The following is a 17,310-nucleotide window of genomic DNA, read 5'->3' as shown; positions in this document are numbered from 1 at the left end:
GCCTGCCCAGCCTCGCATCGCCTCTCCCCCTACAGCTGGAAGAAATGTGTACCAAGGACAACAGCGAACACTGCTGGCTGAGCTGGAGAGCACCTCAGTCTGGCCAAGACCGACATCCCGGTGGAGTGTGCACTTTTATATTTGGAGTGATGTTTGCAGCTACCTAATGAGTGTAGGCCCAGTATTCTTTCTTTTTTAGTTCTGTTTTTGGTCTCTACCGACTCCTGAGAGAAGCATCTGTCTGTTTAGCTGCTAAATGCTTCACTGTGTTCACCAGCTAGTCATTAACTGTGTCAGGTTGCTGTTGGGTGCTGAGCAGGCAGTGTACAATAGGATTTCAGAGCTTTTTTGCTCAGCATAAACACTCCCTTGTGCAGCTAAAACAGCGTCATGTTGAGCACATTTAGTGAAGCAAAACAGAAAATGTGGGACCAGACAGTTAAAAAAATGAGCTAAAATTTGCTATAAAGCAGTAATATAAAGCTGAGGAGCTGGAGATTGAGGTGATAACTCTTTAGGTTCATCGCTGAGCGACCCCTTTCACACTTGTCATATTGCTTTCACATTATCATTTTATATATTGTTATTGTAAAATGTTGATTATAGCTGCTTTAAATATGTGTAAGTGAAATAAATTAAATGAAGTCCAGCCTATAGAGCAACATCTGGACCTCTGATTGACTAGCTGCTGTGTGTTGGCCGGAGTCTGGCCGATAAAGAGCTTCTACCACTGCTGGTATTCAAAGGGACGTGTGGCAAACAGTAAACAGATAAGTGATATTGTTAGTCAAGTGATTTTTATTATTGTATGAACATACTTTGAAAATGTCATAATAAACATACTTTTTATGGAATTCAGCGACTGAATTGTTAAAATAAATTTAAAATGTTAAATATTTGACCTGCATATAATAATAAAATATGATAAATTTTTTTAAATTTCTCTATTGCTGTTATATTAGTTTTAAATAAATGCTAATATTTCAGGGTTAGGGTTAAAATATACATTAAAATATATGAACTTTTTACTATGTTTCCAGCAGTCATACTTTCAAAATCAAAGCAGTGATGAAAGTTGTTTAAAACTTTCCTTTTTGTCTCCTGTGCACAAACCTGTACAGACAAGTATGGGATGGGAACAATATTGTCAGACTTACAAAGACCATATTCAACATACTCTGGACACCTCTGGTACTGTACCAACATCTGGCTGTGATGCCATTTCATTCTTTACATATACATCATGCATAAACTCTATATAAAACACTAACATGTACCAGTATTTAAAAACAACACTCGATCCCAACATACCAGATATAAACTTGTCTTCACTGCTTGTAAATGAACAAACACTCAATAAGTTGCAATACAAACAAATTATTGACTTGCCATATCAGTGGGGAAACCTCAGGGTGACATTCATATGCAGACAGATTAATTTTAATTAATTGCACAAAACACACAACACGTACACAAAGACAAAAACATCTTGGCATTTGAGGAAAGCGATGAGGAGAACGTTAATCCAAAGAAGAAGAAGTTTCAGTATTTTCAACACTGACGAGTCTGATACCTGAGAGCTATCAGAGGTTTTAACATAGTTTGGTTACTTCATAAGCACAAATGAGTAATTTGAGTATACAGATTGTTTTCATGATTTATGTTTAATTTTTCCCCCACTTATTTAGGTCGGCCATTTAAATAGAACACTAAATTATATTACTGTTTACATATACAGGATAAAAAATGGAGGAAGACAATAATGGCTCAAATTATCAATGATAAATAATAATAATAATAAAATAATTAAGAATTTGCATGCACAAATGATCAAAATGTTTTCTTCTGATAACTGCTGGGCTCAGTAGAATTATAACATATGATTTGCTCAATTACGAGACAGATAACTGTTGGTATAATATTTCTCACACAACAAGAGCACAGAGTTATGCTTAAATATCTTTGCAAATTTCACTTCACATAAAATGCGTGTTAGTAAGTCCTGTACACATACATCTGAGCAGCATGTTTGTATATGTAATAAATATGTTCACAATCTGGACTCGCAAAGAAAAAATAAATTCTTTATATAGTGGTTTGCAATCAGCTGCCAAGGCATGACAATGTTACATCAGTACATGAGAGCCACAGAGTTTATTGAAGAGTAAATACGTACGAGCACCATATGAATTGCATGAGCTGATAATGGGAAGCTTTGCTTGCCTTCAATCATGTCTCTCCAGTCTGTCAGGAGCAGCAGGACACACCAGTCTGCTTTTTCACTGCATCAGGCAGCTGGAACTTGGCAGGAAGTCCTGGACGTAAGTGATCACCGCCTTGGACAGATAGGTCATGGTGCCATAGCTACCACTGGGGGCGCTGTCGTAGAAGAAGTTGCAGATTCCGGTCGCGGGATCCTTCTCGAGGAAATAATCACTGGCACTGTGGGATTTCTGGGGATGCAGAAGTAGAACAGGGTGAATATTCATAAATACATGAAAATCCTTTCAAACGAAAAGGAGGAGGAGTCGGGAGGAGTACCTGGTCGCTGAGGAACAGGTCATTGGCCAAATGCAGGATGCGGTCGACGTGGATAATACCACCGATGCTGTCCACGTCCACGTCAGCCACCAGACCTAAAACCATCACGGTCTCCACCAGCAGCTGTCGGTACTCTGGCTGAGGGACATGGTTCAGGACGGACTCCACCTGCACAGCAAACTTGATCTCTCCCTCTGTCATCTACAGCAGAGAACACAGAACTAAAAACATGCACATCTATTCACTCACACACACACAGGAAGCTCCCAATCTAGCTTTATCTGCAAGTCTGCAAGCTGCTACCTCTCTTGTAGTAGAAGAGGGCAACACATATCCATCGATGGACAGCCCGTGGCACTTCTGCAGGATCTTCCAGACCTTCTGGTAGAAACCCACTGGTACTCTGTTGATGGCTCCATCCAGCCTGCGTCTCCTCAGCCACTGGCCTTGCCTGTCCTCCCAGTGCAGCTGTGCATCACTTGGACCAGGGCCCACTGGGGACAAGATCCCACTGGGGGTGGAAGGGCTGCTGCAACGCTGTGGTGAGAGAACAGGAAAATACTGTCAGAACATTTAATGAACCAGCTTAATGATTTCAACCTTATATCCACATACTTAGAATTTTTCCTTTACACTTGTCAGCAGTGTCTGTTCAACACGATCATCTCCATCAAGGTGCCTTCACTGCCCTTCTTCCACCACAGGCTGAAAAGTCACCCTCTCAGATTACACCTGGACAGTCCATGCTCACACTTGTTTACATATAATTTCTTATGAAATTAACAAAATAGTTTTAGTTGTTAATCTAGTCTAGTCTAATCTCCATTTTTGATGACATCTTACATTGCATTTTTATAACATTTTAGGATTCACATTAAGCAGCTGAAAAAACGCTGCATTATCTTCTCTTCTATTCCACAAATTCTTCTCATCAATAACGGGCGACTACATTACCCATAATACAGCGCTGTTAAAATGAGTTGTGTCAGAGATTCGGGTGTCTTATGCTAGTAGCTGCTCTGATTAAGCCTCAAGCCCAAACTTTTTACAAGACTGAGAGTACTGACAAGAGTAATAACATATACAGGTTTGTCATACAAATACATGGAAACAAGGTTGAAATATTCATTGTAGTAGCTGTATTTCACTCACACAAAATGACAGTTTTAACACTTATCTATAGAGTCCATGCAGGCTTTCATGCATATTGATATCATGACTATTACACTTGGCAATACAAGGCAAACACTTTAAAAGGACGAGGCTGGTGTTATTAATAGGCAATAAATAGACAAAACGCCTGATATAGCTATGTCTATAGTAGCTATGCCACTGAAATGGCTAGCATATCGCTTTATTATGATAAACATACCCAGTGTGGTTTATTGCTTGTCAAATTAACAAAGCAGTGTTAATTTTATTTATATAGCTTTACAATGTGTACAACATATGAGCCTTTCTATCCTTAGATTTTTAATTTGGATAAAGTGAAATGTCAGGAAGTTCAACGGAGGAAGGATCCCTGCTCGAGGACGGACTGTACTATGATGGCCTGTACTAGTGAATGTCACTAGTATGTGTTTTTAAGTATTTGCGTAATAATTGAGTTCTGCAGCACAGACACCACTACATCAGGCTTTGACTACACTAACAATAACACCAGCCTTATCCTTGGAATGAATCTTGCCGTGTCTGCATAAATTATGAAATCTGAATGAAAAATGCTTTTAGGATGAGTCAGTCAGAGGACAAACCAAGTTCATTTGAAGCAGATGAGGTGAAATGGTTTACCGTGGAGCGAGGAGACGTGACATTGCTACTCAAGGAGAAACCGCCACCGAGGATCTACTCATGGATATGGATGACAGATGACAAAGAGCAATTGGAGATGGTTCACATGGTTCTTCATGCTACAGTCATGAGGATACTGCAGCCACACAGAGCACAATGTTACTGGAATTAATCTGTAAAGTGAAAAGCGTAAATCAACTCTACAAAAATGAAACATGGAATCGAAACAAAATGATGCCCCAGTTATTTTGAGGATGGGCTAGGATGAGTCAATGTCTGGTTTGGTTCAAAAGTATGTCAGTTTGTCAAGAAATAACTTCTCTACAGAGACAATTACTGTGTGACACCTGGAAAAATGATAAAAACACGTTCTCCTACTGATATGTGATGAAGTGAGAGTTGCTCCGGCTATGGAGGGCGCTGTGGCTCACAAAAATGTTAAGAAGCAGCGAGCGGTTTATGAGCACGTTTTAGTCGGCGGTTTGGTTCTTTAGACTGACGTTAGAAACAGTCACATGCTAGATGTTAACAAACCAAACCCACACTGAGAGGCTGAGAGTCATCCAGCTGCAACCAAAAGCAAGAACACTGTTAGACAGAATATTGTAGGTAGGTAGGTAGGTAGGTAGGTAGATAAGTAGGTAGAAGCACATAACGCCACAGCATATTTACAAAAACATACCCCAATTATTATCCAGTTTTTCTTTATTTGTGCCCCCACCTGTTTTATCTCACTCTTCAGCTTGTGTATTCCTGTGCGTTCAGTTTTGGTGGCCCCAGTGTGGCCTAGTTCATGGATGGAGATGGCAGGGCTAGTGGCTGCTGACTGGATTGGGCGCACTGATAAACAGAGACAGAAACAAAGAACAGTGCAGTACGCACCCATACATGAACATACACGAGTCAATGCGAAAGCACAGAAAAATAGGAAAAACTTACTGCTCCTCTCCACTCCAAACTCTTTGCCACTGAGGATGTGATGCAGCAGGTTTTTCATGCCAAAAGGACTCAGGCTCATCAAACTCTCAGACGCCTCCTCTCCTACAAAAAGTGTTAAAACAGTTTTTCATTTTTATTATACAGGGCAGTTTGTGTGCGTTCACAGTTGTGTGTGAGCATTGATAGCTCTTCCTACCAGAGCAGTGCAGGCTGCGTGCCAGCTCCGTGGCCATCACCTGCATGATGAGTCCTATCCTGAGCCGGAGCATGTCCCCAAACAGAGCAGGCTGGGAGCGCACGTACATGGCTAGATAGACCATGATTTCCTATACGACAAACACACATATCTCACAGCTTTAAGATTCATGTCAGACAAAGTGCTGTGGTAGCCTGAGAGGTTGAAGATGTACCTGAGTGAGAACAGCTACACTGATGTCCTGACCACTGGCCTCATAGATGAGAGTGTTCAGCTCCTCGGGAGGAAGTGGACTGAAACGACACAGCAAAGTGGTTTACTAAGTGGTAATTCATTCAACAAAGTCCTGCACAAAATCTCGTCAGCCACTCCAGATATTGTGACAACAACTTACACCGTGATGACTCTTTCCCTGGGTTCAGGAGGTAGTCCTACAGTCAGCTGCTTGTGATGGGAAATTAGATCTGTGCAGGCCTGAGGAATAGACAAATAAGGATGATATAATTTAGATGATGTCATAATTTCATGCATCCTCTACCGGAGACTCTTTTTGCCTTCCACCTGTGTCAATTACACAAATTACTCAGTTACACTAACTTCATCATGGCCAAATATTGAAGTCACTGTGTTATGATGCAGTTTTTCTAATGGCCAACAGATGGTGATGTGGTGTTGAGTTAGGCGGAAGATGGCAAGAACATTGTTCTGATAATGAGTTTTTAACCTGATTGTATGTTTGTAAATTCATATGTAGGAACTTGATGTTTAGATTAGGGTGAATTCTATAAAGCTTTTTTAAATTAAAAGTTATTTTAAACATGAATGTTTGTCAGGTTTATATTTTGTCTTGAAGTGTTCAAGGTGGGAAGGAGAGTGAAATTAGTGAAATTGCTCTTTATGTTTCCAGAAAACATGAATCAAACATGTAAGTATGATGTGTTGTTGAGTTATGAGTGACAAATGACTTGTTTTGCCACTTTTGTAAATTGATTATTGAATCTTACTCCCCATCACTATAAGCATGATTGATGGCTAGAAAGAACCGTCAAACAATGTTACAGACAAGGGTGTCAAATAAGTATCTGTAAGGGTCCTTTCGATTCCCAGTAACCCAGATCTGGACCAGACAACCCAGGACCAAGTTATATTTTGTCCAACTGTGTCTGGGGGGGAATCTGAGGGGACTCATTATCAGCTCTTCAAACATGTTACTTTAAAATCAACACAGGACAAAAGGGACTATTTTGAGAGTGTGATCTGTGAATTCCCGAGGAAAATGACATGTAATTGCTAATTGCATTCTGGATCTGATCTTATTACTCACAGGTCCCTGTCAGGTTATGTCTCTGTGTTATGAAAATTATGCACATCCGGTTATTTTCAGTCAAGTTTACATTGACTGAAAAAAAGAGATCTTTTAAAAAAAACATTTTTTTTTTCCATTTTACTGCTTTATTTGATCGGACAGCAAGATAGACGGGAAAAGTAAGGTAGAAAGAGGGGATGACGTGCAGCAAAGGGCCCAGAATGGATTCAAACCTGAGCCACTGCAGTGAGGGCTCAGCCTTTGTGGTTTGCTCTATCAGCAGGTGAGCTACTGGGCGCCTCCAACTAGCTGCTGGGCCTCCCTGTTGTCTGCTGTGATAGAAAATTACTATGACTGACCTCGGCAAGGACCTCCACTCTCTTGCGTAGTATCCCAGAGATGTATCTGATGAGTCCCCACTCTTTGCAGGCTCCAGCTTGTACGTACAGCTCCTCCAGCAGGGAGTGCACGCTGATCCCGCCCTGCCCAGGACCTGACAATTCCACCAGCCAATCAGCTCCTCTGGTCATCAGAGGAAAACGCAGGGCAGGTCATTAAAAAAAGGTATGTAAAGCACAAAAAATGTGTTATTAGTGTGCCAGTGCCAATAAGTTCTGCGTGCGTGCAGTTGCCTCCATGTCCATACTTCATTATGTAAAGGATGTACAGTATGTCAGCCTGGTCCTGCAGAGTTGGACACTCTTTCAGCTGCCTCACCAACGCTGCAAAGTCTGTGTTGCCCTGAGAGTCTCGGGGCAGGTGCAGATCTGCAGCACTGTGGGACTTCTGAGGAATGTCAGTGTCAGATAAATGTCAGTGTCAGATAAATGCACTTAGGAGTAACATCGGCGGCATGAGAGAAACTAAGGTGCTTGTGGAGGCGTCTGCTGGCCTACCTTTTGCGGCTTTACATGTGGGCCATGTTGAGGAATTTCAAGTAGGTTGAGACACCTGCGGTGTTTGTTCTTAACAGGAGTCAATGGTAGATACATGGAAGACTCTGAAACACACAAAAAAAAACCTATTACAAAATGAAACAGGTGTATTTTTGAGATGATGCCAATCATTTACATTTATTGTGTACTTACTTTAACATGATTTGTGTGGTCATTCTTTACACCACTAAGAGATTTCCTAGATTTAGGTTGATGACAATCCAAAACATAGCAGGCTTTTACTTTGATATTTTCAGCATCGGATTAGATTTAGATGTTGAAGGAGTGAAAGAACAAGTTTAACATTTGAGGAAAACTTGTGCTCCACATGTCTTGTGGCTGCATTGCATTATGGGCTACTGAGGCTATTGTTCCTTATTTAGTCTAGTATGTGTTTATTGCTGCAGAAAATAAAAGTTGCTTTTAATAAGTGAATAGATTTTGAAAGACAAGCAAACAAACCTATCAATAATGACCACCTGCCTCCTATCTACTAATCTACTTCCCCCTCTGTTTGTGTTTCCCTTACGAGAGCCCAAACTCAGCACTACCCCTGAGCCCAATCAGTCATTTCCACAAGTACAATGCTGCGTGCAGATGGAACGAACTCCAAAAACATATGAAATTGCATTCTCTTATTTCATTTGAAAACTTTAAAAGTTTATACTTACATACTCACAATAATACTTGTAATTGTTTTCTTGATTGCAAAAAATGTGTAATGAGCATCTACCTGCGTTTGAACTGTATATGTATTGTCTTTGTACACAGGGCTCTCTTGAAAAAGAGAATACGGGAAAAAATACGGGATTAAGTACATTTTCTGCGGCGCCAAACCACAGCTTAATGTTAATTTAAATTAAACCCAAACCATGGCCAGCAGCATTAAAGGAAACTCTGTTACAAGGAGACACAGACTTCAACTGAGCTTCCTAGTAACTCACTGGGTATGTTCAGGCCCTGGACCGTGGCCATTAAAGACAGGATGTCTCTGGTGGTGTGTTCAGCACTGAAGACGTGGTGCTGCCCCTTCTGGATGGGAGGGAGATGGCACTTGGTGGTGGTGCTGTGGAGGAGCTGGGTGAGGTACTGGTCAAACATGCCTTCTGAGCCCTCTGGAGTTAAAATACATACACTCCATTACTTGCAGTTCGAATAAGGAACACACTTAATTCATCACTAACTACCTGAGCGCCCACAGTTGTTGTATTCCTCTCCATATTCATCATCATCCTCCTCATCTTCGAGTAAGCTTTCGTCGTTCTCTTCATCCAGGAAGCTGAGGTGAGTGTGGAACGACGTGGTCTGAAAACTGGAGAGGTCTGACGTCTGCATCCTGTCGTAAGATTCACACAAAATGGCCACACACACACACACACACACACACGGGAAGTAACACACAAGCAGTCATGTTACAGACATTTCATCACAGATATGTCTATTCACAGTGATAGCATGATATCCTATATTAGAGGAGGAAACAAACCTTGCTCCAGCAAAGTAGCCATCCTGTAGTTTCCTGAGGGTTGCTAGGATACACGGATCAATCGCATCTCCATCTTCAACTGGACATGAAAAGTACACGAGCACAGTAACATAATTTGACAAAGCAGCACCATAGAAATATACAGTATGTGTATTCAATATCACAGCCACATTCAAAGAAACCACATCATGAATGCAATCTGGAGTGCAATAAAGACGCTGAAATAACATTTTTAAGCAGATAATTCTGGCTAATTCTGCTCCACCTTTATCATCTCCAAGTTATCCCCTGATCATTGCTTTGGATGAGATTTCTGCAAGATGCTGGAGTGAAAAATGCTAGTTAAAATGAAATGCAACAAGGTTTTAAGGGTGAATATGTCTATAACTCATTGCTCTGAGGTTGTGAGCCTCGTTACCCAGCATGCTGCGAGTGATGGGGAAAGTGAGTGTGGGCCGCCCTGTCATCCTCCAGCACGAAGAGAGATAGGCCAGCTCTGTTCGTAACATCTCTACAATCATCTGGTTGTCCAGAGCCAGGTAGAAATGGTGCTGATCCAGAAACTGGACAGTGAGCACAGAAAAGAGGACAAAAGGGAACAGACAGAAAGTATTAATTGGTGGTATTGATTACTACCGCCTTCTACAGAGTTTTATGATTTTGAACATCAGAGCATCTCAGGCTAGTTTTACCTGCGGGGTGAATATATAAGAGCGATTTCTGATCTCGTAGAATTTGGATGTTCCCAGAACTCCAATGTGTCTGTAGGGCCTCCCGCTCAAATTCAGTTTCTTGCAGTTCCCTGAGGTAATTGTGGTATATCACATAATGTAAATATAATGTATTGATTAAGTGCTGATCAAGATGTAGCATGAATTGATCAAGATATGTAACACAATGGTTTAGTATAACAGGAGTGTTGATCAAATAACAAAGGTAATGAAACACGTAACCAATCAAAATGAGTATGAAACAATGTAACCAGAATGTAACCAAATATCACATTTTATACTGCACTGAGGACCTAATGGTGTCAGCAGGAGGTGCTGTAGGATAAATAAAATTAACAACTGCCCAGTGGAAATTCCCCAGGTATGTCAAAGTGATCAGGTCAAATTAAGGCCAGAGGGGCAAACTCCTCCTTGTAAAGTCTGGTATATTCTAATTGGCTGGGTGCAGATGCAAGGGGACAGGCAGATGAGATCATTCTGTTGATTTTGGGCTATAAAAGAAGGGACCCTTGCATTGTGTGTCAAAACTGTTCAGGATTTGATCTTATTCAGGCTTGTTGTCGACAATAAACCTCTACCGTAATGAACTCTGAAGTGTCCCGGTGCCTATTTGGAAGATTAACTCTTTGATTTTTGAAAATTTGAAAAACTTTGAACCTAGAAAGAGAAGTTTGACACTTAGTCTCTGGCCCAAGTTGGGTGTTTCCCTCCCACAACATAATGACAAAGGATATTACTCTTTTTATTACACACACACACACACACACACACACACACACACACACTAAGGAAAAGAGTGCTTGGTGATTGTTTACCCAGTCTGACATAGACATGGCTCAGGATGCGAGCAGGCATGACCTTGATAGGCTGAACCTCCGATATCGTCTGGACCACGATCCCATGATCACTTAACAACTCCTGGATTTCCTCAGACTCTGCTAGAACACAAACTGACACACACATATGAAAAGTGATACATTATGTCCTTCCCTCTATAAGGAAATCGGTTTATAAGCAAATGCTAACATCATGGACGACTTTAGAGGAATTAGAAGTCTTGGGCTTTCTTAATATTTATATATTTATTCTTTTTTTCTTTTTTAAAAGATTCATGTCTTCCTTCTCATCGTGTTGAAAATCCAGTCAAGTCTCACAATGTAGTGTGCAACACGTTTTACATTTTTAATGGGCTGACATTTCCCTCAAACTAATGAGTGATCACCAACCTTGTACCACGACATCTGGCTTGAAGTTTGTAGAGAATCTCCTGTTGAGAGGATCTATCTCTCCGGGTGCTAAAAACCCCTTATTGCACAAAGGAAAAGAAAGACACATACAGAGAGGGTGAATTATTTCAGTTGGTTTTACTCTATGTAATGTTTTTAAAAAAGATGTAGTCTGTATGGCTCCATTGACTACTGAGGGCATCCTGTTCCAGCGCTTTTTTCCTCATTTACAATATAAAACATACATTATTTCTGATTTTATCTATTGCAGATTATAGTCAACGTAACGTGCTGCAAGCTAAGACTGGAGGTGCTGTGATGACCTACCTCAGCCAGAAGACAGCCCAAGATGTAGAGCGACTGTCCCCACATGTGCGGCAGCTGCCCCATGGCCACTCTGTCCACTGAGTGAGGGTTGCCGTACTCCTCCTCCACCTGTGAGATAAATATGTTCTCATTCTTGTGAGGTTGCCTGATGTACAGACACAGCATCCAGATGCAACAAACACTTTCAGTCTAATGTTCCCTAAAACTATTTTGTTGCCATTGCAAAGAATATTCAGAGCACATCTGTAGTGATGACTGGCGTTATTCAGCAGTATTCAGCAGGTAGAGATAATATATTTCTCCTATAGATGTGGGATACCTTGTCATGTGGTACAGCATAAAGTTCAGGCAACAGTTTGATGCCGTTCTTCCCTCTGATCAATATGCCTTCCAGTGCCTCACGGTACTCCTGCACCTACGTAAAGCACACAGTAATGTGCTCAATATAACATCTGCAGCACAGCTCGTTCAAATCAACTCCATGACAGTGTGAATACAGCAGAAACTGCGCATGGAGCAGTGTGTCTGGTTATTATTACCTGCACTTGATCTTCAGCAAAGATACCATCCAGGATTAGATAAGTCCAGAACACGGGCCACTCGCATTCAATATTCTCAAACAACTTGAGCTCTGCAGGGTCATAGTGCAGCCGAGATGGGTCCTAGTGGGAAAACAGCCAAATGGCTCAAATGAATTACAATAATTTTCTAAACAACAATTACAGCAATTCAATTTATTACATCATAGATCCCAGCTTCAAGATTTTCTATCTGCAGAATATCTTACCTCTTTAGGACAACGATATCCATCCCTGATGAAGCGGCAGCAGCCATAGCGACCCTGAGGGTGGATATTACAGTATTCTGACTTACATGTACCAGGGGAAATAGCGGGGAATGCTGAACTGCATGTTTCTCATACTTAGGCTGTACCTGCAGTTTGCTTATGATTTCCGACTTGGTGATGGCCACCAGTTCAGCATCTTCAACAGCAAAAGCGGGGAAGGAAATGACGGACAGAAGGCCGGCGTCTATCTCCTTGGAGGTTGAAGCTCTTGGCAGCATGGAGCAGAGGATGGACTGAGAGAAAACACACAGACATGCTGAGCAGAGGGAAGATGGGCAGAGACCACGCTGAGGTGACTGGAGGCAAAGCTAACGGTACCTGACAATGTTCCACTTCGTCAGGCAAAACATGGATGACCGACTTCGGCCCTCCATGGGCACCAAAAAGATCCAGCTCGTCTATGGCCTCCAGAGCTGCCTGTAAAACCCCCACACACACACACAAATACACACAGCCATGCATTAATAACTGTTTTATTCAACATGTTCCTCTTTTGATCTTTAATCTATAGTTTATCATGAAAGCTGACAATAATAAGTGAAATCTGTGGCTCATGTACCTTAGCAATTCCCACCGAGCTGCCATTGAGCTCTGGGATACCCTGGTTGGTCTTGTCACCTCGCTCCCACATCCCATAATCCTACAGGGGAGGGAAAAAGGTCATGACATAATTTCTTATGAAACTCTCCAGTCTTTAAGCTCTCCCCTTTTTCCACATATGCAGTAGGAATGGATAGGACCTGTAAACAGACCTAACTTTTACTCTTATCATTTCTTTCCAGTTAACTCCTCTGTATGTCTGCCTCTACCGGTTCCTCTCTAGAAACCTCCCTCACAAATCTCTGAAAACGTCACTCACCGCCACTTTGTAGGCAGCCTCTATGTAGAAGACCAAGTTCTGGATAAAGGCTACCTCATCCAGGTTCGAGATGATACGAAGACCTGCATGATAACGTGACAATGATGTTTGCATACTGAGAGAACAGAGGTTGTGTATTTTAATTGTCCCTGTTGAGGACATTTCAAAGGAATGTGTGGTGCCTTTAAACCAAAGATCGTCTTTAACTTACTGAGAGAACACAAACACACAGAAAAGGCAACAAATACACACCACTCCGCATCGCTACTGTACCTGAGGCCGTCATCTGTGCCAGCATCAGCAGGTAAATGGAGGTGGCGTCCACCTGCAGGTGCCCCCACTGGTCGTCCCCGACCACCGTGGCACAGGTGGGGGTATCATATTTGGCGTGTAAGCAATCCTTTGTAGTTTGGGTCTGTTTGAACTTCTCCACCTTGGCCACCTAAAGACACATGAGCATGCAGATATGCATACGCTAAGTACACACACACATAACAGACACACAGCTCAGGGGTGTTTATGCCTGAAGCCTCTTTATGGCTTTATGGCTCCCTGAACGCTGCAGCATTTTAACAATCAGCTGTGAATTTGGCATCTTCATCTTATTTCCAGGAATGGAAGATGAGAGCAAAAACACGATACGCACTGCAGCCAGGCTTTTACTGTAACTTTCACTTCAACATGTAGATCACAGACATATTGTTAATCATTAGAGCGTTTGGTTTTCTCTCTAACTACCTATGTCGCCTGTGTTTAACATGCCTTTGTAGATAGCAGCAGACTGTGATCAGAAACCTGTTTACATAAAACAGTCTGTTTAAATATCCGAGAACACCAGATAACATGTTGTGGTTTCTCAGAAGCGGCCTCATCAGATTCTCTACCACCAGGACATGATGTTTAAACACAAAGTGAACATGTAAACACTTAATGTGTGTATTACCTGTCTCATCATGCACTGCAGAAGCCCCTGCATCAGCTTCACCACGCTCTGCAAACAAACAACAGCTTTCTCAGTAAACTACCAAAGACAAAAGCAAAGCGTCATTATAATCCAAATTACTTTCTAATTCAAGTAGAGGCAGAAATATGGAATCACTTTGCTGTAAGTGAACGCATCACTATTCAAATGCTGCTTAGTACATACAACAGGATGTGATTGTTAAATAAAAAATAATCTTTTTTATTAGTGACTAATAATCATTTTAAACTTATTCTTATACATAAAGCGTGATAATGATATTTATTTAAGGATTAATGTGATATTTTAGTTTCATGTAGGCTACATTTATGTAAACTAAATGAGAATGTGATGCAGCACACACCAAATGTTCACTTCTCTAAAATATTTAACCCAACTCAACAGGTAGAACAAACAGGCACCGGTGTACACATTAACCCTCTCCCTCTCTCTCTATCTATCTGACACAAACACACCTGCTCCAGTTCGTAGGCCTTGGCCTTGTCTTCATCGCGGTCTGCGTTCTTGCGGTAGGCCATGCCCAGCCCCCACACAGCCAGGATGCTGTACACATTGTCCCTCACCCAGGCGTCCTTCTTCTGGGCACTGGCGGGCAGAAGTCCTGTCACTGGATTCTGAAACAAAAACACACACACAAGGGCTTCATATACAATAAGAAGCACTAACACTTAGTGACAGTTTCTGTCTTATTTACTCATTAAATTCACTGTAAACTGTCTTAATCTAACCAGCTGCCATAATTCAGACAACACGAGGTCTGATCAGATACAAGAGACTTTATTTTAATTCCCTTGTTACAGCAGCAGAGAGTCAAGAGACAGAAAAGATGACAAAGTAAACAAATAAAACATAATCAGAGTATCAGCTCTCTATCAGTGAAAATGGATGCGAGTTTTTGTGTTTAATTACACAGCAAATTACATAGTTTCTGTTCCAGTTTTTAGTTGGAAGACTTGATTATGCCCGAACTCGTCTGAAACCAGCCCTCCGGCCTTGCATATACAGTACATGCTTTGAAATGTGTAATTTGCTCATGTGGGAATTCTTGACTCCTTAATTTTGAATTCCTGAATCATTGGGTCTCTCTCTAATTAAAGAGTTTGGTCTAGACCTGCTCTTTATATGCAAAGCGTCTTGAGATAACGCTGTTGTGAATTGGGGCTCTATAAATAAAGATTGATTGATTGAAAGACAGCTGGCACTGTTTTGTACAAGCTGTGAACCCTCTGGGTCACAGTTTCAAGTGTTGATAGATAAAGGTGCATAGTTTCCCAGCCTATTCCAGGGACTGAACTTTGCTCACGCCTTGTTTATTCCTATGCAGCTCAGTCTGGTTGAATCTGAACTTACACAGGCTGCAGACATCTGCATGTCTAACAGGTTCCTGCAGGAGGTGATGGCGAGTTTTGATTACAATAATACCGTGTAATCACAGCACTCCCGCCTACTTTCACCTGCTTATTTCCACTGTGTGTTGCTTTATACTCACACTCCACCATGTGTGAACTCACCTGGTGGCACAGGATCGTCTCTTGGACCAGCCTGGCGTAGCCATCCAGCCTCACTCCTGAGTTACTGCGGCTCCTCATTCTCACTGATCACTGCACACACAGCAAGTTGGGTCCGATCAAGTACACAGCACAGAGGACCTGTCTGAAAATATGATCAAAAACTGCATTCATCTTGGATCTCTGAGGTGATTTACCACGCTGTAGATCTGACACCTCCTGCAGAGCTCTGCTGCAGCTACAGCTAGCCGGGTAGCATCCAGCTGTTTCTGACGACAACAACATTTAAGGTGAAAGTCGCGGCCTGTGCGGATCCACACGGTGAGGCGACCAGGCCAAGCTGCTCGGCTGAGGAGTCACACCTTACAGGTGACACACGATACGTCACGTTTCACTGGAAGAGACTCGTACGGCGGATCCCACGGGTCCATCATCCTGAAAAAAAACATACATCATGTTCCTGTTGTTTCCATATTTGACGACAGGGGGCGACAGATGACCTCTAATGTTTTAACTTTCCAAGGTTTCATGGCAAAAAAAAATGTAAACAGGCAGCCACAAAAAGCAAAAATCAGCACAATTAAAGGCAAAGATACATACAGAAGAAGAGCATGAATTGAGGAATTACAGAAATATTTTTAGCCAAAATGTAGGCCTACTTAAAGTTAAGAAAAGTTAAAAAACGTAAAGCAAAAGTACCTATTTTGCTGACAAAAATGGCTCAGAGTGTTACATTGATATGTATTATTCTACTGGATCACCATTACTGATGCACAGTGGTGGAGTAAAAATGAAAATGAGTATTAGAATAAAAATGGAAAGGGCACCATGGTGCAGAGGGTCGTGATGCATTTATGGTGAAACAGATCCAAACCCTGGTTAAGATTTAAATTGTTTCATTGATTCTGACTTAAAGAGTAACTACTACACCTGGGAACACACAGGGAACTTTTTACTATTTAACCATTTAGAGCCACCCAGAGGTCAACTAGTATCACATTTTCTCCACCAGAGGGGCACCCTAGAGGACACTTCATCTATCTGTCAAACAAATGCAATTGAGGCCAGTTAAGGTTAAAGTTGCATGAAATTAAGATATTCATGGGAAGTATTAGTACCTTAGAATAATGCTTATGCTTATGTTCAGAACTTCCATACATGCAGCCAACCTTTTTTTTATATATATATATCCACTGAGAGCAGAAATGAGATTAAGATATAAATAAATTACTAAAATGACTGCTAAGCTGAATGGAACAAGTAAAACAAAATATGTATTACCTTTAAACAGTCAAAGCCTGATATTTCCTGAAACAGTCTGGAGTTGACAGTTGACATAGGCTACTCCAGTAAAAGTAGGCCTACACAAGTGTTAACAGCAAAATGCACCTAAAGTATCAAAAGCAAAAATGCTTTCTGCGTAGAAAAATACTCCCATCTTTGCGTTATATTTTTATTTGTTGATTGTTTAATCATGCAATACAAAATGCAAATTGACTCCACACACCCCTGAACCTTGGGCCCGGTAGGCCTGTTCAGAAATCCATCTATCATTGATTAATATGATATTAATGCTAACACAATCACGTGTAGCATCTGACCACTGTGGTTGGTCGAGGCAGAGCTAAAGTTAAAA

The 17,310-nt window shown here is 41.4% G+C and overlaps 1 protein-coding gene across 4 annotated transcripts; it reads right to left on the bottom strand.

The window, feature by feature from the left end:
• Positions 1 to 934: 934 nt before the first annotated feature.
• phka2 (phosphorylase kinase, alpha 2 (liver)) lies at positions 935 to 16,012 on the bottom strand. 4 transcript variants are annotated; one of them, XM_070832067.1, is made up of 32 exons: positions 15,875 to 16,012; positions 15,678 to 15,767; positions 14,622 to 14,780; positions 14,128 to 14,175; positions 13,458 to 13,626; positions 13,185 to 13,267; positions 12,885 to 12,965; positions 12,644 to 12,742; positions 12,412 to 12,558; positions 12,266 to 12,319; positions 12,018 to 12,140; positions 11,798 to 11,893; positions 11,479 to 11,586; positions 11,152 to 11,230; positions 10,741 to 10,875; positions 9,887 to 9,996; positions 9,613 to 9,757; positions 9,195 to 9,273; positions 8,896 to 9,044; positions 8,653 to 8,823; positions 7,670 to 7,773; positions 7,420 to 7,559; positions 7,133 to 7,295; positions 5,862 to 5,941; positions 5,682 to 5,760; positions 5,468 to 5,597; positions 5,272 to 5,373; positions 5,054 to 5,172; positions 4,333 to 4,386; positions 2,845 to 3,078; positions 2,542 to 2,742; positions 935 to 2,453 (listed from the first exon to the last, which is right to left on the bottom strand). In XM_070832067.1, the coding sequence occupies exons 2-32, from the start codon at positions 15,753 to 15,755 to the stop codon at positions 2,280 to 2,282; spliced, it is 3,693 nt and encodes a 1,230-aa protein (XP_070688168.1). In that variant the 5' UTR covers positions 15,756 to 15,767; positions 15,875 to 16,012; the 3' UTR covers positions 935 to 2,279. The 4 variants fall into 4 exon arrangements, with proteins under 4 accessions (XP_070688168.1, XP_070688184.1, XP_070688176.1 ...); XM_070832083.1 differs by having other exon boundaries at positions 7,441 to 7,559; XM_070832075.1 differs by lacking the exon at positions 15,875 to 16,012 and having other exon boundaries at positions 15,678 to 15,782.
• Positions 16,013 to 17,310: the final 1,298 nt, after the last annotated feature.

This window comes from Pempheris klunzingeri, chromosome 1 (assembly GCF_042242105.1).
Source record: "Pempheris klunzingeri isolate RE-2024b chromosome 1, fPemKlu1.hap1, whole genome shotgun sequence".
Taxonomy (NCBI): Eukaryota; Metazoa; Chordata; class Actinopteri; order Acropomatiformes; family Pempheridae; genus Pempheris; species Pempheris klunzingeri.
The sequence above is the reverse complement of the archived record's forward strand: the minus strand, read 5'-3'. Positions and strand labels throughout refer to the sequence as shown.

Excerpts from the sequence above, each read along its gene's own strand:
- phka2 (XM_070832067.1), bottom strand. The coding sequence starts at position 15,755 with ATGAGGAGCCGCAGTAACTCAGGAGTGAGGCTGGATGGCTACGCCAGG. Across the intron at positions 14,781-15,677 it reads AGACGATCCTGTGCCACCAG|AATCCAGTGACAGGACTTCT; the intron begins GTGAGTTCACAC and ends TTTTTGTTTCAG. Across the intron at positions 9,274-9,612 it reads CATCACTCGCAGCATGCTGG|TTGAAGATGGAGATGCGATT; the intron begins GTAACGAGGCTC and ends TTTCATGTCCAG.